The 23,271-nt window shown below is 43.5% G+C and overlaps 1 protein-coding gene across 1 annotated transcript; it reads right to left on the bottom strand.

Annotated features, from left to right (window-relative positions):
* Nucleotides 1-14,509: 14,509 nt before the first annotated feature.
* NEK2 (NIMA related kinase 2) lies at nt 14,510-22,625 on the bottom strand. Its single transcript, XM_076335564.1, has 9 exons — nt 22,530-22,625; nt 22,113-22,315; nt 20,727-20,964; nt 19,932-20,014; nt 19,558-19,684; nt 18,527-18,746; nt 17,471-17,525; nt 17,318-17,388; nt 14,510-14,786 (listed from the first exon to the last, which is right to left on the bottom strand). The coding sequence occupies exons 1-9, from the start codon at nt 22,623-22,625 to the stop codon at nt 14,560-14,562; spliced, it is 1,320 nt and encodes a 439-aa protein (XP_076191679.1). The 3' UTR covers nt 14,510-14,559.
* Between the last annotated feature and the right edge of the window lie 646 nt (nt 22,626-23,271).

Below are 23,271 nucleotides of genomic sequence, written 5' to 3' on the forward strand. Positions count from 1 at the left end.
ATGGGAGGCAACCATACCAGTGGATTGCCCTCCAGGACACTCTGTGTGGGTGAACAAGGAATCAGGTGTCCACGTGTGTGGCTCCTCCTGAAATGTTCGGTATGGCGGCATGCAGGCAGCGCGTAGGCTGGGAAGTGTTGCGAGAGGGAGAGGAGGAGCTGCTTGATCTCTGTCATTATAATTCATCACGGTCATATGCAATGCTTTCCTGGCATTGACTTTGGCCTGATCTAGCAGTCGGGGCAGCTGGGGCAGTCTGGCGGTGCTACATGGCCCAGCGCTTTCCACCAGGGCATGTAGCAGGACCGAGTCTTCTCTTTATTGAGGTGATTCATCCTAGCCCCACATACCATAGTGTCCTCCTGACCTCCTTAGTCTCTCTCTCACCCCCTGTAACTGTCACACAGCCTGTTTGTGCTGGTCGGGATGATAACGCAGGTCCCTGCACATGGACATCCCGCTCTGGCAGCCAAAACCCAACAGTTTGCACGCCACCTGATCCAGCCACAGGTAAAAAAGTGAACGTTGATCCCATACCACGTTCAGCCCATGAAAAGCCTCCTTGGGGTTGCCCAAAAGGCAGGGCCATGGGCAGCGAAGGGGGCTGCAAGCAGTGCTGGATCCTGGGCCCCAGCCAGGCGCTTCAATGCTCCCTGCCCTGGGCAGAGCGCAGCCGGTTACAGAGCTTGGAGCTCAGTGCCGTATCCTCTGGTGACATGCTCCAGTGTAACCCCAAACTTGGAGGCAGCTCAGTTTCATGTTTCTATCTATCTGCTCCACCCAGCAAGGGAACCTGCAGGGATCCGTCCCTCTGGGCCGCTGGGATAGCACGCGTGCTTGGGGACACTCCTGCCCTCAGCAAGCTGACAGGAGCAGCAGCGCTGTGACCAGCTCCTCATACTCACTCCTGTACAGCTGTTTATCTGGGAGAAATGGAGCCTTTAGAGGGGAATGGTTGCCTCCAGCTTTTCCTTTCAAGACTGCCTGCGCAGCCCTTGGGTGTGCCTGAGTGCCATGATCTGCAAAGTCTGCACGCAGCCTGCTGAAGCCACCTAGGTGGCAAAGCAGCTAATAATTAAACCTGCTTTTTCGGTTTTACTGCTGGAGAAATGCTTCTGTAGCAAAGCACTAAGGAGAATACAATGCTCCTTTACATCAAAAGACTATCCAAATACCCAAGGTAAATACTGGCCTGCATTTAGCATGCTAATTTCTGTGCTGCTATCTACTTCCCCTGACAGTTTCAGTGAGATCATCGAGTTCTTCAGCCCTCTTAAAAATTCTCAGGGCTGTTGCTTTTAAAGTGAAAAGGGGAACTAGTTGCATTTCCAAGATGGTCTCAGCTTGAGAAATTTCAAATGACCACAACTAGCATAAAATGTGCACAGGCATCTATTTGCACACAATCTTGGCAATTACAAATGTGGTCACCTTCCCTCTGACTGAGCGACTGTCAGAGGTATCAGTTTAGTGCACACGTGTGTGCACACACAGAATAGATGCAGTTCAGGAGGAAGGTTAAGAGCAAGGATCCCTGCTTTCCTAAGTCCTGGGAAGACAGTGTTGGCTGCCTGGTGCTGGAGACTAGAACAGTAGTCAAACAAACAGTTTAATATCCTGGGCTTTATTTGTTCTAGTAAAAAAAACCAGTGTGACTGAAAAATACAAAGGAAATGCAGCAGACAGACAAGATGAAGCAAAGATAGCAAGAGGGGAAAAAAAATCAAAAGCAAGTAATAGGCAGAGTCAGTTATTTTTACTAATTCCAAAGTTCTTGCTTCCTTTGGCCAGCCTCACTTGATTGTTGGACAGTGGGGGCAGTTTCTACAGGTTTCTCTTTAGCTAAAATGACTTATTAATAAGACGTATTATTTGTAATAGACATAAGGGTATCACTTTATAAAAACATTCTTCTTCAGGAAGTAATAAAACACTTGCTCAGTTTAAAGTCTGTCCTCAAGTGGCTTTGCTGGATGTGTGTTATACTCATGTGGCTTTATTCCACTGAATCATCCCCAGGGAGAGCAGAAATGAGGGATGGTGGGGAAAGAGGTTTGGAAACAAATAAACACTCTAAATCAGAAAGGCAGGACTTTGTATGCAACCCAGGCCACAACAGCATCAATGGCTCCCACAGGGCCAGGATTCCTACTGCATTTACAATCGAAGGACAAAGCCTAGTAATCTTGCCCTAGCTTTGCATACTTCAGCAACTTTCCTCAGTTGTTTGCAAACCTCTCAATTCATCAGTGTCTGACGTATGGCAGATGGCTCCCAGAGTTGCTGAGGACCCACACTGTCATCCTTCTGATGTTACCCAGGCCTGAAACATAAAAGACTTGTCAGCAGGGGGAAATTCTCAGCATTTACCTGGAGCTTTTAGTAAGACAGTTCTTGTTGGGATATATTTTGCCAAAAAGGACAGGTTTCTCTGGGAATCCCCTGTCCTTCACAGATGCTCTAAGGGAGATGGAAGAAAAATTTACTGATACTCTCAAGGACAAGTTCTCAAGTTATTGCTCAAAGGTTGATCATTAGGAGCTGTAGCATTGATATGACTTTAAACCCCGACTCAGAGATTCTCGCATCAAAGACTCCTGCCTAAACTGTGTAGTGTCTTCTTGAAATCTAGTCAGCAGTCATGGAAAGGTTTCGGGTCATGGGGAAGCCATCTCATTCCCCAGTATCTTAGCTCTGCAGTCTGGCTATCCCCTTGCTGCCAGCATCCTCTGGCAAGAGCAGCCACAGTCACCCAGGTCCAGGTATTGGGAATGTTTCAGAAGTAGATAAATAAAACATTACTGAGGATCAATATGAAAGAAAATCCGAAAGTAGTATGCTGCAAAGAGATGACCCTAAAACAACAGCTGAAGGGGTCAATGGACTTTCCATTGTGATATTTGGCCCAAATTTTGCAAAAAAGTTTCCCCACAACTCACAGAGGAAGAATTGATTGTGAAATGGGTCCTAAATGAGAATTCTCATTTATAACACACACCTTGCAAAAGCTATTACATGGAAATCCTTTGCTTCCACAATGTTGAATTAGGGTTAATGTTTCTACCATCCCAGACAAATGACAATGAAACCCCAAGTAGCTGTAAATAAACTACTGTTGTTTAAACAGCCACTCTCACTCCCGTGCCAAAGGGGGATTAGCTCAGACAAAATAAAAAAAGGGGAAAAGATATCAAATATTATCATTTGACACCTCCTCAGTAATCTATATAACATTACCTACAATTATTCTTCCCCTTTTTTGAAGAAGTAACCACTTCCTAAAACAAATAAGCAAGAGTGACACTAATCTGAGCAACCTCGGTGAGAAAGCAGAGCACAAGTGCATGTAGAGACAACCTCACCCTGTTAATTCAGGGAGAACTTCCTCTCCTGTGAAGGGAGGAAGTCAGGCTACTGGGCTGTCAATCAGAAGGCTGATATTAAATTAATTAATAAGATTAGAAGGGTAGATGTTGCCACGGAGGGATCTGCAGTTCACCTAGTGGTATGCATTGGAGTGTTGTGAAGGACCCAGTAGTTGTGCAAGGACAATATATCAGCGTGGGTTTGTTTCTACTAGCTACGTGCTTAAAACAAACCAAAAACCTCACTGCCAGGTAATGCAAGTCCTGAGTTTCCTTAGAATAACTCCCAGGTTGAGAAATGTCTAGTATTCTTTTCATGCATTTATTCTTATTTATTATTTACCGAGGGCAGGAAGGGACCTCACCGGTAATCAGGGGTCTTAAATGTGTTGCATGCGGTTAGGGACATGCGGTGCTGAGACTGGGTACGCGGCCTGTTTCTCAGCACTGCTGAGGCTGAAACAGGGCAGAATGATTTACAGCATGGCAAGTAGCTCCCCTGGCATTAAAAAAGTGAGCAGCTACCATTCTTCCAGGCCGAGTCACCAGGGAGAATGAGCCTGTAAATGGGGGAAGAGGCTAATTGTTTTGTGTTTAGTTACTAAAAAGAAGAGTAGAAGACAGTTCTGTGTTTGCATATGCTGAAAGCTGTCCTTACCATTGCAAAGATTTGATTTTATTCAGTGTTTTTCTTGTTGATGCTTCTGATTTTCTGTAAGAGAACAATTGGTGATTTTACTGTAGGATCACTAAAAAATACTTGTTCACAGCCTGGTACTGTGGGATACCAGATTAGGACTAAAGCTGACAGCGTCTTTGGTAGTACATGTTTGTATGATACTAACAATAATAAATCTATGCAAAACATACACAGTTTTTCTCCAACTTTGTACCAATGCCATTTGGTTACATACAGTATATTTTTACATGTCCAATAATAAGTGCAAAGCTATGAAGAGTTAAATAGCATTATTCAGCATGTACAGATCTCAAAGAGCTTCACCACAACATAGTAATTTCTTCAATCCCATTTTATAAAGGTGATTTTTTTTTTTTTTTTTTTTTTTTTTTTTTTTTTTTTTTTTTTGAGAAAGTTGGCTATTTGTCCAAGCTGAAGTTGTGGAGAAATAGCTTGGTAAGGGGTGCAGGGGCAGGACCTGGAGCAAGCCTTTAGAAATAACTCCCGTATCTGACAGGAAGTTTTGCATGCAACTGAGGCAATGCAGTTATGGCAAGCCACTAGCAAACACTGCAAATCATTGCAATAATGCTGAGCTTAGCATCGACCTCTGTAGCAAGTGCTATTTCACTTCCAGAAAGTGGCTTTGAAGATGGAATCTAAACTGTAAAAAAATAGGATTAAAAAAGCAAGTGACCATTAGAACATCTGGCCAATTTGAGCTAGGCTCTAGGATTTTATGTAAGAAGTTACTGCAGAGCCAGATTTGAAAACAAAACTCATGGTTACCGCCTGGCACAAACCCAAGGCTGAGTTCCCTGGCTGGACTTTGCCATTCAGTTGAGCTCAGTCCCTGGAGCACAAGCAGAGGACCACGCTTCCAAGGCCGTGATTAACTCACCACTTCTTGCCAACACTTAATTGTCTGGTTTGCACCCACAGCCATGCCAGCAGCAAGTGCAAATTAGCAGCAGTTAAAAGATGAGTCTGCCATGGATTCTTTTAGCCAGAACATGAGACAGCAAAATGAAACAGGGAAAGAGGTTAAAAACATGCACAAGTGAAGACTGTGGTTGTTCATACACAAATTCCATTCCAAGCCTCCGAAACAAGGTTTCCAGGACTCTGCCCAGAGAAATTCCCTGAACTTAGGCAATGCAGGGTCTAGTTTTCAGCCCTTTACTTAATACCAGTAACTAGAAAATACAGTTTCATGCCCTTTCCCCTTTTGATAACACACGGAGCTCTACTGACCGTGGCTTTGCACAGAGGTGAGGTCCCCCTGTAGCCTCCAGTTTCATCTTGAGACGTCAAGCACTGAGACAGGAATTTGGCTTTGAAGAAGAGTGGGAAATTTAGAGCAGGGAATTTTACTCATTGCATCTTACACAGGGATTTAGTGACACGTTCTTGTTTGCTCACCTGTATTCATCACACTGCTGATCTGTGCCCATCGCATTGCTGAAGTTGACTGAATTAACATTGATGAAAAATGACCTTACACTTGATGAGAGTGAGGCCCCAGCCTGCCTTACAGGCAGACGGATCCCTTTGCATCACACAGCAGCAGTTCTCTGGTCACACTTGTCTCTCGAGAAACTGGCACAATGGTGAGAAGATTTTCCTAGCTTTCAGTTCGCCTGGGGAGAAATATTTAAAATGTGCCCTAAAGGTAAGTCTGTAATAATTCTCATAAAAGTATGTTATTTTTCCAATCAACTGAATACTTCCTTGATGATATCATTTTCTTTAATGTTAATGCTTCCTCCTGCTTTTAGTTGCAACCACAAAGTACTTATAATCCAGTACAAGCTAATTACGTGGATCATTGCCATAGGAGGTATTTGCTTCACCTCCCAGGAAATCATTGTCTGTCATGATCTGCCATTTGCCCTGATGGCTTTGTTTATGTTATCATCCAGGTCTCAGAAAGTCCATATTATCTTTCCCTAGTGGCATCTAAAGATTGATTAGTAGTAGTCAGAAAAGACTTTACATGGCAATTAGCACTGAAGTTGGTCAGTGACTTTAACACTTGTATTTGTCAGGAAGGATTTTCTAAACTTCCTGGATGACCTAAACAGCCATCTAGCTCTGGGGTCACTGGAATATTCCCTGATGGTCTAGGAAGAGCTGAGAGGTCACGTAGATAATATTGCTTCTATTTGCAATTGGATGATAAAATGCATTATGAGCAGAAAAAAAATGCATTCACTGTTCCCTAATACTACATACAACTCCAGAGAGGTCTGTGCGATACCGAGCTTGCCAGAGGGCTATTGATGGGAATTCTTGTCAAGGAAACTCCGATTTGGTAGAAGCCAAGATCGAGAGCTCTACCTAAAGTGGCTTGTCTTCGCTTCTGTTGAGGAAGGTGGATCGTTTGTTCCTGCTGTGCCTTTGGCAATGCTTTTCCTCCCCAAATAGCAAACAAGTGTAAGTATTTACAAATGTCTAGTATGTCTAATGCTAATGGAGTTGAAGTCCGGCCAAGGGTTCACTGAATCTGAAGGAAAGCTTGTCATTGGCTTTACTGGGCTTCTGTTGTGTCCTTGGGACTTTGACTAACACAAACATGTGCAAAAATTTGTATTATGCATAAGCTTGCTTCTGCTGACCTTACAAGAGCAGGACCTGCTAAAAGAGCTGATTAAACAGTAAAAAAGTATTTAGCAACTATCTCTGCAAATAAAAAAGTTTTTCAGATTAGTTTGAATGATGGGAAAAAAATTACTAGCTTTAGCCAAGTATTCAAGCACCTGCTGAGTAACTGCCATATTCCTCATAAATCTCATGTTGCATTAATTTTACCACAAAAAACTACATATGAAAGTTGATAGTGGAAGCTGCATTATTGGTTATTACTCGCTGCATGTCCTGTCCAAGTCAGAGTTTCAGTTGCCAAGGAAGTAGACATAATGCATTGAGACCAATAATATATTCATAGTAGAGGACAATGCAGTAATAGCTGGGCCCATAAATTACCTCTGCTCAAACCAGGTAGTCCAGCAACAGGCATCATCCATCAGTCAAAAATTAAACTAGTCAAAAATGAAAGTTAATTAGCCAAACGTTTTCATAAATATGTGATGTTTTCTTACCCAGAAAGAGCCTACATTGAAAAATAAGACTATCTGGGGCTAGCTAATTCTAGGTATCTCTGTAGCCTTTCTTTTCCCTTTATATCATAAAACTCTGGCATGAGTCCATTTTGTAGAATACAAAGGATTTTTTTTCCATCAAAGCTTCATCCTTTCATGGCAGCTGAGCCTCAGAAGTGCACTTTGCCTTCAAAATAGTATGTCAGATAAAGGCGCTGTTGTCTCTGGTATAGTAACTTCTCAGCATTGCTGATCTGGCTGAAAGCAAGATTAAATGGAAAAGCAGTATAACAATATGTGGCATTACGCTATCAGTCTGTGGAGCTTTTTAAAGCTGTAAAGATTAATATTTAACTTTCAGCTAACTTTTAAGGTAAAGATATAAATAAAACTCACTTCTAATACCTGATGTGGATTATACTGTATGTAGCCTTAATTAGGCCAAAGTCTTCCACGGTGCTGAAACGCCTATTAAGCAGGCTCCCAGGGCAGGCTTCAGCTTCTACGCCCGATACACCAACTTTATAGATACTAGGATTCCTCTGGCTTCACACAAGTTACACAAGGGAAGAATAAGACAAAGACAGGGCCCAAAGGCTGTCACTGTAGCATTACTGGGTCCAACTGTATTTTGGACTATGAATGCTAGAAGCATTGCTTACCGGGAAATGGACCTCATCTTTATCAGCACAGCAAGAGGTACACACAGGGGCTAGGATGATGAGCAGCATAAGTGAGGAGCAATCTCTCTTTTTTGGATGAAGACAAGAGTAATAGCAGGGCGCTTCTGTTCTGCACTGTTTCTTGTACCTGCGGGAAACTGCAGATTTATTCTTGCAGCAAGCGCCTGTGAACCATCTTGTGCCACTGTTATAGAATCATAGAATAGTTTGGGTTGGAAGGGACCTCTAAAGGTCGTCTAGTCCAACCCCCCTGCCGTGGGCAGGGACATCTTCAACTAGATCAGGTTGCTCAGAGCCCCGTCCAACCTGACCTTGAATGTTTCCAGGGATGGAGCATCCACCACCTCTCTGGGCAACCTGTTCCAGTGCTTCACCACCCTCAGCGTACAAAATTTCTTCCTTATATCTAGCCTGAATCTACCCTCTTTTAGTTTAAAACCATTACCCCTTGTCCTGTCGCAACAGGCCCTGCTAAAAAGTCTGTCCCCGTCTTCCTTATAAGTCCCCTTTAAGTGTTGAAAGGCTGCGATAAGGTCTCCCCGAAGCTTTCTCCTCTCCAGGCTGAATAACCCCAACTCTCTCAGCCTGTCTTCATAGGAGAGGTGTTCCATCCCCCTGATCATTTTTGTGGCCCTCTTCTGGACCCGCTCCAACAGGTCCGTGTCTGTCTTGTGCTGAGGGCTCCAGAGCTGGACGCAGTGCTCCAGGTGGGGTCTCACCAGAGCAGAGCAGAGGGGCAGAATCACCTCCCTCGACCTGCCGGCCACGCTTCTTTTGATGCAGCCCAGGATACAATTGGCTTTCTGGGCTGTGAGCACACATTGCTGGCTCATGTGCAGCTTTTCATCCCCCAGTCCCCCCAAGTCCTTCTCGGCAGGGCTGCTCTCAATCCCTTCATCCCCCAGCCTGTATTGATACCAGAGGTTGCCCTGACCCAGGTGCAGGGTCTTGCACTTGGCCTTATTAAACCTCATGAGGTTCACACAGGCCCACTTCTCGAGCTTGTCCAGGTCCCTCTGGATGGCATCCCGTCCCTCAGGTGTGTCAGCCGCACCACACAGCTTGGTGTTGTCTGCAAACTTGCTGAGGGTGCACTCGATCCCACTGTCTGTGTCATTGATGAAGATATTAAACAGTACTGGTCCCAATACGGACCCCTGCGGGACACCACTCATCACCAATCTCCATCTGGACATTGAGCCGTTGACCACCACCCTCTGGATGCGACCATCCAACCAATTTCTCATCCACTGAACAGTCCACCCATCAAATCCATACCTCTCCAGTTTAGAGAGAAGGATGTTGTGGGGGACCGTGTCAAAGGCCTTACAGAGGTCCAGATAGATGACATCTGTAGCCCTTCCCGTGTCCACTGATGTAGTCACTCCATCATAGAAGGCCACTAGGTTGGTCAGGCAGGACTTGCCCTTGGTGAAGCCATGCTGGCTGTCTTGAATCACCTCCCTGTCCTCCATGTGCCTTAGCATAGCTTCCAGGAGGATCTGTTCCATGATCTTCCCAGGCACAGAGGTGAGACTGACTGGCCTGTAGATCCCCGGGTCTTCCTTTTTTCCCTTTTTAAAAATGGGGGTTATGTTTCCCCTTTTCCAGTCAGTGGGAACTTCACTGGACTGCCACGACTTCTCAGATATGATGGATAGTGGCTTAGCAACTTGATCTGCCAGTTCCCTCAGGACCCGCGGATGGATCTCATCAGGTCCCATGAACCTGTGCACCTTCAGGTTCCTTAGATGGTCTTGAACCTGATCTTCTCCTACAGTGGGTGGCACTTCATTCTCCCAGTCCCTGCCTTTGCCTTGTGTGGCTTGGGCGGTGAGGCTCAAGCACTTGCTGGTGAAGACCGAGGCAAAAAAGTTGTTGAGTATCTCAGACTTCTCCATATCCCAGGTAACCAGGTCTCCCGTTTCGTTCCGGAGAGGTCCCACATTTTCCTTCGTCTTCCTTTTATCCCCGACGTACCTACAGAATCTTTTCTTGTTGCCCTTGACGTCCCTGGCCAGATTTAATTCTATCAGGGCTTTAGCTTTCCTAACCTGATCCCTGGCTGCTCGGACCATTTCTCTGTATTCCTCCCAGGTTACCTGTCCTGGCTTCCACCCTCTGTAGGCTTCCTTTTTGTGTTTGAGTTTGTCTAGGAGCTCCTTGTTCATCCATGCAGGCCTCCTGGCGTTTTTGCCTGACTTCCTCTTTGTTGGGATGCATCGCTCCTGAGCTTGGAGGAGGTGATCCTTGAATATTACCCAACTTTCTTAGGCCTCTCTTCCCTTGAGGGCTTTATCCCATGGCAGTCTGCCAAGCAGATCCCTGGAGAGGCCAAAGTCCGCTCTTCTGAAGTCCAGGGTAGTGAGCTTGCTGCACGCCCTCCTCGGTGCCCTAAGGGTCTTGAACTCCACCATTTTGTGGTCACTGCAGCCCAGGCTGCCCTTGAGCTTCACATTCCCCACCATCCCCTCCTTGTTGGTGAGAACAAGGTCCAGCATAGCACTGTCCTGGTTTCGGCAGGGATAGAGTTAATTTCCTTCCTAGTAGCTGGTACAGTGCTGTGTTTTGGATTTAGGGTGAGAACAATGTTGGTAACACACCGATGTTTTAGTTGTTGCTAAGTAGTGTTTACACTAGTCAAGGACTTTTCAGCTCTACCGACTGAGAAGGCTGGAGATGCACAAGAAGCTGGGAGGGGGCACAGCCAGGACAGCTGACCCTGACTGACCAAAGGGATATTCCATACCATGTGACGTCATGCTCAGTATATAAAGCTGGGGGAAGAAGAAGGAAGGGGGGGACGTTTGGAGTGATGGCGTTTGTCTTCCCGAGTAACCGTTACGCGTGATGGAGCCCTGCTTTCCTGGAGATGGCTGAACACCTGCCTGCCGAGGGGAAGTAGTGAATGAATTCCTTGTTTTGCTTTGCTTGCGTGCGCGGCTTTCGCTTTACCTATTAAACTGTCTTTACCTCAACCCACGAGTTTTCTCACTTTTACCCTTCCAATTCTCTCCCCCATCCCACTGCGGGGGGAGTGAGCGAGCGGCTGCGTGGTGCTCAGTTGCCAACTGAGGTTAAACCATGACAGCACCTCTCCTTGTTGGCTCCTCTACCACTTGGAGAAGGAAGTTATCATCGATGCATTCCAGGAACCTCCTGGATTGCTTATGCCCTGCCGTGTTGTCCCTCCAACAGATGTTGGGGTGGTTGAAGTCCCCCATGAGGACCAGGGCTTGTGAGTGTGAGGCTGCTCCTATCTGTCTATAGAGGGCCTCATCTGGTCGCTCTTCCAGGTGGGGTGGCCTGTAGCAGACCCCCACCGTAATGTCACCTGTCCCTGCCCTCCCTTTAATCCTGACCCACAAACTCTTGGTCGGCTCCTCATCCATCCCCAGGCAGAGCTCCATGCACTCCAGCTGGTCATTGACATAGAGGGCAACACCTCCTCCTCGTCTCCCCTGCCTGTCCTTCCTAAAGAGCCTGTATCCTTCCATTCCAATTAGGACCAGATCACTTCCTCCTGGTTTACTGACTGACAGTAAAGGCAAAAATGTGAAATTCCCTATGATAAAGTATTTTATAATTATTCCGGAGGGATTTATCTCTCCACCTGTTCAATGATATAGTAGAGATTAAATGACCTATTGATGTTTATGTTTAGGAAGAAGCTTGATGGTCTTCTATATTTAAGCCCAATTTCCTTTAAGCATTTTGTCTGCCCAGCTAGCCAGCACTTTCACACCGTTTAAGCACTGTAGTCACATGGAATGGCCTGGTCAAATGGCTGCAGAAGGGACAGTTGACCAGGCTAAATTAAATAAATTACTTTGGTAACTCGCCACTATTTTCCCAGTAAATTCCATTCCCTAGTACAGGCACAGCCGCACAAAGTTGGAGACCAAAGTGGTTGTGGCACTGCCACCAAAAATCTGCCCAAAGCGCAGAAGACCTGTACAGGATCCCAGTGCTGTCTCTGAGCACCCCCCTGTGACGAGCCTGTGACAGATGGGAACCTAAGGCCCGGGACAGGGTCTTGGTCAAGGTCACACACAAAGGCTGAAACTCGGGGATCTGGTCCACATTTTTCAAAGATGATGCAACTTCCCCTCCAATCTATCCTTGAGCTAAATTATCTTCTATGCATATAAAACTTCTGTAACTTCAGAGGTAACTTCTGTATGTCGGTTGTGTGCCCACAACGATATATATTATTAAAATTCCTGATACTGATATTAAACATTAATTAATTTCTCTCACAACATTCAACAGTGTACACCATTATTACCATCCAGTAAGGCTTAAGCTGTACTATATACATATGTACAATTTACCTTCGCTTTTAAGAGGTAAGTATACCCATCCGCATGATGGCAATGCTTTGGAAGCATTCTATAAGCAGTCACTATTCCCATAAATGTTCTGTTTATTTTCCTGAATATGTTTGAAAATTACATCCCGAATGCAATTCCAATGCTACACACGTGCTCTGGGAAAAACAATTATGCCTTTGTAGGAAAGCGTGAATTTCAGGATTGCAAAGCAAAAATCCTGAGAGCGAATGAAGACCATCTCCAGGATGCCTTTCCCTATGTTTGACACATACTGGTAGGAAGTTCTTACTTCAAAAACCTCAAGAGACACTGCATTTATCATATTAGAGTGATAATACTTCAAGAAGACATTGTGAGTAAAGCAGCTTAAACAGCTCAATGCTACAGCTGTAACTTAAGCTGTTCTCATTTATTACTGCCATTGTGATTGATAGAGTTTGCACTCTCCGTAGCACTTCTTATTCGTAATAGTGTAATTGTTAACTAAGACTTTTATTCAACTATTTTTATAAAACATGCATAAAAGATGCAAAATGGCAAATTGGAGATAATTGCAATTAATTGCACCAGCAAGTACTAAAGCATCTGTAGCTTAAGAAAATCGGCATCTTGCAGCAACACACTTATGATTTTCTGAAACAAAACAGGTAAAAATGTATTTAAATCAGATCTTAAATTTTGTATGAATGTATCAACAGACTAAAGGAAATTCCCCAAAATTACAGGGCAACAGTGCCATCTTGAGGTCAGTAGAGAATTAAAGGAAGAGGACAGCTGCAGGTATTGCTCTGAAGGTATTTTACTTTAAAATGCAGAAAGTATTTGTTCCATCTATATGTTCCAAGAAAAAAAAGAAAAAAAAATACTCTCAAGCCATTTTTTTAGTTTGGTCTTGTTAAAAACAAAGCCTTTGCAAACACCAGCCATTTCACAATACAGTCTTTCCTGAATCATTAACGACTATTTTATTTTCTTGGTTGCTCGGTTTCCTCCTTTCACTAATTGGTACCTGCATTTTGCGGATGACAAAGCATACAACAAAATTCTTGCATCCTACATATTTTTTCAGATTAGACTAACACTACTGCATATCCTACCCTTTGCTCGTTTATGGGCTGCGTAATAAAGATCCACATGAAGGCCAGTAGAACTGCATTGCAGACCTTCTGGTTGAGGCACAGAACAGAAAAAACTGGATATACAAAGATGGTGAGAAAGCAGGGATTCACCCTCCAAATATGTGTGAGAATCTTAAACAGCATGAAAGAATGCAGCAGGAAAGCCGCGCTGATCCACATGGCACAGCTACTGTGGCTGTGCATACCTGCCAGACAATTCCGACCACACCTAGCGCTGGGTAATGACCACCAGAACAGTGGTAGTTTTAGACTAGCAAACCAAACGGTCATATTCCAATTCTTTTAAGCAAAGGCTGTGGTGAAAACAGTAACCATTATGCAAGCAAATATGATAAGCTCTGCTGGGTGGTTAAGAATCTGCTAGAGCAGAACTATTGCTTGGTGACACAAGTACTTGTCTATCGGCAAATATGCCAAATTAAATTGATGTTTCAAATAAGATTCTCTTTTTTTTTGAGTAAAAACTATCTAGAATACCTCTTTAGATAACATTCATGGCCCAATAAGGAAACAAATGTATAACTCGGTTTCAAGGCAAACCAAAGCAGGTGTTATTCCAAATGCTGTGCCCTGAAGCAGGCCTTTCAGGAGCTGATGGACAAGCCGTTCAGCTGCCTGGGCAGAAAGGACTATATACTCATCAATTACGCTAAGTTGACCCATCCCACTCATTAGTCAAAGACATTAAACTAAAAGTAGCCTGCTTTGATAGGGCACCCAGTTAGTAGGAAGAGATAGCATAAAAATCTCTTCTTGCTCTTTTGATAGTTAAAAAATATTTACAAGCGCAGAAAAAAAGCCACTGTTTTCCCACATATACAGAATATCAACAATTCTTTTATCGAGTACTGTACATTACATACAGCATCATTTTAACCTATAGATTGTGAATCTCTGTACGCTTTTAATCTGAAAAGTTTTTCACACCAGATTTTAAAAAAAAAAATCTGTTTTACAATATTCATTCTTTATATTTTCAGAAGAGTAATGTAGAGTAAACAGAAGGAGGACCAAAATATTTTTTTCTTGAATAGTACAATTCATTCAGCTTGTTTGATTTGGTATTGAAACTACCTGTTTTCATAATATAATCTCTTATACCCTTATCATGAACTACCTATCATAGACTAAGAGTTTGTATAACAACTGTTAAAAATATTTTTTCAGTAGTTCCAGCTTAAAAGCGGGAGGCACAAATATCTTCCTATACATTTAATCAACTCTAAAAAGTTAAATACTGTACATCTATGTTACAGTTTCAGCGCATGCCCAAGATTTGCCTGCTCTTTAGTTGATAGTTTTTTTCCAGTTCAGACAGTGCTTGAGCCCGTAGATTTGCAGCATATAGACGTTTTTTGAGATCAAAGCATTTCCCTTTGGAAAGAGGATAGTTTTCCAAATTAATAGGAGGCACAGCATTCTCTTCACTTCCATCAAAGTGTACTTTCTTCTTGGTTGTAGAAAAGAGGAGCGGGAGTGTGTTATCTTAAGAAATCAAAAAATAAGTACTGAATTAGCACATCTTTCAGCATTTATTGCTTAGCTTATGTCTTTTAACCCTGCTAACTACCTATGGCTTTAAGTAATCTAATTAAATGCATTTCAGTTCATAGCAACAACTCTCTTCCATTTTTGGAGGAAAAATTGAAAACAGGGCTTTTAAATAATTGTGGTAAAAGGATATATGCTATTGTAGTTTCTAGGGTGTATGTCCCAACACCTAAGGAAATATTAGTTGACATAAGGAGAAAAGACATAGAGTTTCATCTGAAGGACAGGACAGTAACATAATCCAGTTCCAAAGGGAAATGGAGAATTAGGCTCTCAGCTACCGAAAACCCTTGTCTTTCCTTCACAGCAGGGGCAGACCCAACCTCTCCAGTGGTCTGTTCTACATTACCCACATTGTTCCAACTCTATCCTTGTATTAAGTCAATGGGGTACAGACTAGGCTCTGATCTGATGAATGAGTTTAGGTGCATTAACAATTAGCAAGTTACTTTCATTGCAGTATCCAGGACAGGAATTTTCATAGTATGGCTATGCTTTAGCTGCATAGAACTGCCACACTCAAAAGGCAGTTAGTTTGTTTTGTTTTTAATGACTTAGGGTACAAAAACTACCATCAAAAGATATTAAAAGAGCTAACTTGTCTCTCATAAGAGCCAACTTCACAAGACTCAACTCAGGAAAAAAAAATTAGACCTTATCAAAGGTCTAACTATCCTAATCGTAACTGCTGAAGCCTTCATTTTCAATTCATTAGGCTACAGCAAGGATACAATAAGCACAGAAAAGTGAGAAGGACAAAACTGAAGGGGCTAGTGAATGTTGCAGCATTTTGTAGTTTCATATCAGTAAGCTATATCTGTTTTAACATCAAATCCTTCCCTAAGGATCAGAAAATCCCTGCAAAAAATAGGGTAACGTCTAGGACACTGTCCTAGAAACCAGGATTTTTGGTATTCTGTTTTACTGTGAAATGAACCACACAACTGACTTTGAGGAGAAATTAGGGATCTAAGATGTGTGAGATGCAATCCAGTTGTGAAAAAGAGAGTCATATTAGAGTAACTGAAGATTAACAGAAGCAATCTTGATAACGTATTGGAGAAACACTTAGTCCATTCATATCAGTACAGGGAGAATTTTAGAAACAGTATTACAAGAGTACCGTGGAATGAATTTGAAGAGTAGCAAACATTATGACAAATGTTTAATCAAGTGATCTACAGATATTGCAAGATTTGGTCGCTCTTGTAATAACTATATTCACTTCTCTGCATTGTCTGTCTTGAGGTATTAACTACTCAAAATGGGTTTGCCCATCTTCAAAAATTAATACCCCTGTTAAGATCAAAATATCACATAAAGGGGTAGGAGATGCAGAAGAGAACAGAAGCAAATGCTGAAGCTCATTTACCTTCAGTCATCCAGTGCTAGAAGCAACATCGGAAAGCCCAAGGCAAGTTTATTCTTAATTTTACATTCTTTAATGTATCAAAGTCAGACAAGATATTGAGACAGGTGGAATTCTCAAAATTAACAGGAACATTAGCAATAGCTCAAGTACCACTAACTTCTGGTGGCATTTTACTTGTGTTCTTTCCTGCTGTGATAGGCACTTCTTGGAAAAAAATGCAACTTCAGTTTTATCTGTATTAGAGGCAGTGACATGCTTATCTTGCTTTATCTGAGCAAAATTAAATTAAGAGATTGTTGCTGCATGTTAAAGGGTGTTCACATTTCTTTGTTTAGAGCACTACTAGGGACCCAGCCATTTAATATCCCACCAATATTTCAAAATGCATTTAGATACTGGAATCATTTTTACTATTAAAGATGGGTGCAATGAACAGATGATACTACCTCTTATTGAGGACTGAACGATCAATGCCAAAGTGAGGGTCAAATACTTATGGGGTAATAACTACTGTAAAACAGATTGGACTACAGGTAGTCAGGAAGCATGATAGCACATTTTCAAAGCTGGTTTTTTTTCTAGTGAGTTAAACTGGAGTATGATAATAGCAGTTTGTATTCTTAGGAGCTTATATGATGCACCAATCACAGCTGGGTCACTTGCAACAAATATTATTTCCCACCTTGAAGCTTTTGGAAGTTGAACTACAGTTGAAGTGATTAGACATGTGCAATTTTATTAAAATTAACTAAATCAAAGGTCTATGAAAAGACATCCATAAGTAAAATAAATACAGCTCTGAAAAAGTTTGGGTTACAAATCAGCACTTCTGTTAGCTTCCCACAAGAAGCTCATTTTCAAAACAGCACAAGACTGCAGTGGACAGTGGTCACTCATACTCATGGCTGAGCATCATTCATTAAGACTTTTGGCAAAGTAGAAAATCAAGAGTCTCTTCCCAACCATGCAGAGATAACTGGGGTTTGTATCGTTACAGTGGGACTAGGTACAGCATGCTGAGCATCAGGGGAATTCTTCTGGTCATACCAGCCTACATTTATCAGTGCAAGTGGCTTCTTGCGTATTTTCATACCTGGACCATCTGCACAAGCTAATGTCCTCTGCTGTTTGTAGAGATTGTAGTTCCTCATCAAGTTTTCAGCTCTGTTTTGAAAAGAAGAGTTTAAGCTTTGTGTTGTAAGATTGTAGAGTTTATAGTCTAGGCAATTATAGGTTAGTAAGATACCTAGCAAGTTTGTCCTCTGCCAGTCTCTCTCGAACACAGAGTTCCCGTTCTCTCTCTGGAAGTAGAAATACGGTAGTATGCAGTGTTAAAATGTAAATGTTAAAGTTAGAGTGATAGTGCATGATGGATTTTCTTGCAGAAAAAGACAGCAGTAATAGTCTGTCAGATGCACCCATATTTCTGCTTCTATGGCTCTAAACAAAGCAAGATAACTGCTGTGCAGAAACACCTTTATCAGTGCACTGATAAAGCAATGGACGAGTACTCAAATGCCAGACATGCTTTTTTTCCCCCTCTAAACTCTGCCCTGTCTGCAACAATTAAGCTATAGCAGCTTTCTATTCTGCACATTAACTCATAGCAGTCATGACACCAGATCTAAATAAATATTTTGATACCAGACACTATAATTCAGCTATGACTAAACACCACGCTTACAGCAGCAGCAGCTGTTATTCAGTCTCAGGAAACAATATATATGGTTAAAATCTGTATTACAGAGCCTACTGCATATGCAAAGAGGTATTTTATGTGGGCAGGAAATCCCAACACCTGAGGGCCAGCCATCTATACAGTTTCACAGGCAAGCTACCTGTAGGGTGCAGCTTCTATAAAAGCAGTTGACAGTTTACTCAAGTGTATTTTGCTCCAACATCAGGCTCACCTTAGGTTTCACATTATCGTAGCCAATGTTAACTTACACAGAGTAGGTGAAAAGCAACCTACGCTGCACAGTGCAGAACAATATATTCAGACCCTATTTTTCTGTATACTTTCCTAATTGCCACTCGTATTTAATAATCTTCCCAAACCAGACTTCTACATCCAACCTGCCAATTATATCTTAGTAACTTAAAACAAGAACTAGTATAGATGAGTAAGCCCAAGCATTCTTGTTTTAGCCTTTAGACAGAATTCTAGTAGTGAACGGAGGAGTACGATATCCTAGTGCATTAAAATGAGGGTTTTGAGAACCGTCTACCTTTCCTTCCTCCGCACTTATTCTTTTGAATCAGAATCCCATTGCCACCCCCTTCCCAAAGTGGAATATCATACGCTCCAAACGTTGCTCTCTCTCTTTAATGGCTTGTTCTCGCTCCTGTAATTGTTGTTCCTTCCGTTTCAGTTCATTCACTACAGCATCCGAATGCTGCAGCCTTTCTGGCTCCCATGATCTCCGGCCTCTTTTATCAGAATTTTGTCTTTGTTCTTCTGTCACCAAGTCTGCTATCAAGGGGTGCTGCAGAATATCTTCAACAGAAGGTCGGCAATAATCCTAAAGGAAAGACATTACCAACAGGTTCCACCTGTAACCAAGAAACATTAAGGCCAGGGATTCCCAAGCAAGACCCACCTCAGGTGGAAACCAGCTGAGGTGCTATACAGTGAAGGAGAAGTTGGAGAAAAATGGAGTTAGGAAGGGGTAGCACAACCAGATGACAAAAGCTGAGGGAGGAGGCTGTTACCAGCCTTCAGCTCCAGAAGCTGCAAGTCTGGCTCTCTTAGCGCAGGCATCCACTCGTTTCAGAGCCAGAACTGGGTGGTGAGCCTACAGAGGCAACTGTCAGTAGGTTCTGGAGCAAACACTCTGAATCTCTACCTGTGACTTGATTCCTGAAGGATCCATACTTGTTGGAGACTTGGATTCTTGTTACAGCTTTGTTGTCCCATGCAGTATTCTTCTCAACACCCCCATGCCAGCCATGGGGGGCGAGCTATACATTAGCCATATAAAGCAAAATCCGAAATGAAGAGAAAACAACCCCTTCCAACTTCCAAACACACCGGAACCATTTTAACCTTGAAGTTATAAGACCTTGTTAAGCATGCTGTTAGGAAATTCTGTATAAGCCAACATTGAGACAGTCTTTTTGCATCCTGTGAACCTGGCGTAACACTTGAGCTGCTGCCTTTGTTTAATGGACTCAAAGCACAATTCCTCCCCCCTTCCCCTACAAGTGATATTGCCAGTGACAAGGTGATAGCAACCACTACTTCAGATCAGTTTGTTTCATAATTGAGAAGGAAAACTAGTATTTCAGTACTAGTTCAAATTATAGGTGGAAAAATTAGTAATTGATTCTTACCTTTACATTCAGCATCTCTTTGAGAAGTTCATTCAACTGCTCTGAGTAACGATATGGTATTCGTCTGAACTTCCCTTCCCTTATCTTTTCTGCCAACTCCTTTTGGTTGTAAGCTCTAAATGGAGGCCTGAAGAACAACATTTTTCTTGGATTCTTTCACTAGTTTTACAGGACTTATTTTCATAAAATAAGTATCAGACTAAGAAAAAAGCTGCAATCAAAGGTTTGTTTTGACTACCTAACATCAAGACCAATACAGAAACAAAAATCTAGGACTAGTCTCTGAAACCTTTAAGTTTTCATCTATACAAGCTGTTAATGCATTTATGATTAAATTTATGTTTCCACGTTCATTACCACACTACTATACTTACGAGAGAGCACATAATTCATACAGGAGACATCCTAGAGACCAGATGTCAGATTTTTCATTGTATGACATGTGGTTCATTTGTTCCTAAAGAAAGAGAACAATCTTAAGTTTATTAACTAAGACATTGTTCTACTATTGCAGGATAATCAGCTACTGTTCAAACCTGAATTAAACCATTACTTACTGGGGTTACTTTTAAGATTCCATCTTAATTAACCTCCACAGCTACTCTTACTAGCAGGATTTCAACAAGCTATGGAGTACTACACTGTAGAAGACTGAAGTGTTGCACCAATCTTCCGTTGATACAACTCCATATTTCAGTCAACATTAATCTTTCCCCACACAAAATGCACCGTATCAGGGAAATAACTCATTCTTGCTTATTTCCACTACAAATTAAAATCCTACCATCAAAAGGTAATTTCATAAGCTCTTTACCTTAACACTATGAAACATAAAAGCGCTCTAGCTTCCCTGTTCCTTTTCAGGACCAAGGTACTCCAATATAACTACCTTACATCTCTAATATTCCAAGAGCATATCAAAACTTACACAGTGAAGAACAACCTTAATTAGAAGGTAGTGACGGTGTGAGGAAGAAAGGAGATGAAAAGAACTGCAAAATAACCTTGTCTCCAGAACATATACACTCTATGAAAAAAGTCACCTGCATTTAAGACTAACAACTCTTCATTAAAACCTCCCAAACATTCATGGACTCTGCGATCAACACTGCAGAAAACAGGTCTTGGAGGGACAAGAGGAAAGATGAGGCACAGAAGGGAAGTCTTACTGGAGACATGTAATATGGAGTTCCAACAAATGTTTTGGCAAAGCTGGTGTCATGGTGCAATATTCTAGCCAGTCCAAAATCTCCAAGTTTCACATTCTGCTTGCCATCTAGAAAGACATTTGCTGGTTTTAGGTCACGATGCACAGCGACTCCACCATCACTCCGTCTGTGACACTCCTTCAAGGCCAATGTCAATTGAGTCAATACTCGGAGAACAAAGCTTTCTTCCAAGTAATGCCTGAAAGATGAGCACATTGTTTAACAAAGGTATTCTCTGAGCATACATCAGTTTAAGTAGTTGCTGCCAGTCTTAGTTCTGTAACTTTTTTAGTACTACTGCTATAAAACATCACTGAATCAACCCCAGCACCTTTATAGAAAACTAACAGCAACAGGCATCTACATATGCTATTTTAAAAACGGAAGTTTAAAAAAAATCACTCCAAATATGTTGGAAGACATCTAGACTTTTGTTGCAGAATCCCCATAATATTCCCTTCCTCCCCCAAAGGGTCTAACAAATACATAGCATTTCCATTACTTACAACACAAACATTAATTTAACACTTTTGTGATGAGATCTGCCCCTTTGATCACTTATGATAACAGTATATTGTCAGCTGTTTCTAAAACAGTTGTGAGCAACATACAACAACAATAGAGCTGAGACAGGACTGCTTTTTAATATAATCCTCCTTAAAATGAAAATCCTAATATGTTTGGGGACAGCTGCAGTACCATTTTAGACTATTCTCACAAAGCAACACGTGTGGTGTCATGTACTTACTTAACCTAAGAATGTGAAAACCGGTATTATACTTAAGTAGGCTGCTAAGTCTAAGATTAGGCCAAGGTGAAGCCTTACTAACTTGGTGTCTCCACAAGCTTTATATGCAGGCACATAAAGTAGTTTTTAACATCGTGTTTAAAATCACTTTTCCCTTTCATGTATTTTGGTGTTCTAACAAAAAATAGGGTACAAGAGGTTTTACCGACGGGCAAGCCAGAAGAACCCACAGATCAAGCTACCTATCTGCAAGAGCTGTTTTATGTTTTCAACACCATGCATAGCGTTGCACCCAGAAACCCTTCAACAGCTTCCGCCTCATAAGAGAGCTCAGGGTGTTTTTTTTCCTATTTGGACATAAACATCCAATCAGTCGGTGCATTCATTAGCACAATTCCCACCAGTGTTGTAAATTTGTACAACCCTTTCCAATTTCAGAAAAGTTGTTGGGTCCAAAGGATGAGACCCGAAGCTGTTTGGAAGTTATTAAGAAGAGATACTTTTCACTTTGAGCTTTTTCTTTTGATCACCTAAGACACTTTACGTCAGATACTCCAAAATTGCCACAAACAGATGTCACGTGCCTTTCTTTTGTGCACCTTGCAATTAAGCTAGCCAGGTCACCCCCGTCACAGTACTCCATCACGATGTAGAGGGTTGTGCTGCTTCTGTCGATGATCCGATCGTAATACCGGACAATGTTCGGATGTCTCAGCTCGCGAAGCAAATTCACTTCCGAAACAAGCATTTGTTTCTCTCCCTCTGTCATCGAGCCGTAGTCCAGCTCCTTCCATACCAAGATCTAGGGAGGAAAAAAAGAAAAAAGCTTAGGGAGCGACTTATACAGAAGCCAGAGCTCTGCCGGGGGGAAGAGGGGCTTCCAAAGCCCCTCGCTGGTCTCGGAGTGCCGCCAGCACCCAGCTGAAACCGACAGCAACGGCACGCCACGAGGAGGCACGACTAACAGAGCGGTGCCTCAGCCCCCACCGCAGCCGCCCCCACCGCAGCTGCCTCACCTTGCCGTCGGCCTTGCGGCGCACCTTGCGGCACTTGCCGTAGGAACCGGCGCCGATGGTGAGCAGCACCTCGTAGTCGTCGGGGCGGCCGGGCATGGCGACGCCACCGCCGCGAACTCCTGGGGGAGCTGGCTCGGCACCCGCGCTGTTTAAACGCACCGCCCCTCCCTCCCATTGGCCGGGCTTCGCAGCCCCGCCCACGCGCCCCGCCTTCCCATTGGCTACGCCGCCGTAAACAGCGACCGCCGGGTTACGGCCGTTACAAGCGCTGGGGGGGGGGGGGCGGCGGGGAGCTCTCGCGAGAGCCGGGGCGCGCTGCCTCCCGCCTCGCCGCGCGCCGCTCGCTGCCGGTCGCCGGCCGGGGGACACCCTGCGGGCGGGGCTGGCGGTGACCCGCGGGGCCGCCTCCCCGGCGGGCAGGGCGCCGCGGCGGGGGCCACCCCGGAGGCGGGCAGCCCCTTTCCTGGGCCATTTCCCAGAGCGAGGCGGGCAGCGGGTGTCCGTCCTTCCCCGCGGACCGGGTGAGGCGCTTGGCGGCCTCTCGGGGTTCCGCCGCCTCGGCGGCTTTTGGTTTCCGTTCGCTCGGGTATTCTGAGGAGAGCGAGCTCTGAAATTGCCGGCAGGCGAACCCTTGGCGTTCCCCTCCTAGCTACCCCGGGGGGCGGTCACCGCCCCGAGCCTCCCAGCAGCAGACCCGGACCCGCGTTTGCATTAGGCCTGTCCCTGTCCCCCTCCCTGGCCG

This window comes from Aptenodytes patagonicus, chromosome 3 (assembly GCF_965638725.1).
Source record: "Aptenodytes patagonicus chromosome 3, bAptPat1.pri.cur, whole genome shotgun sequence".
Classification (NCBI taxonomy): domain Eukaryota; kingdom Metazoa; phylum Chordata; class Aves; order Sphenisciformes; family Spheniscidae; genus Aptenodytes; species Aptenodytes patagonicus.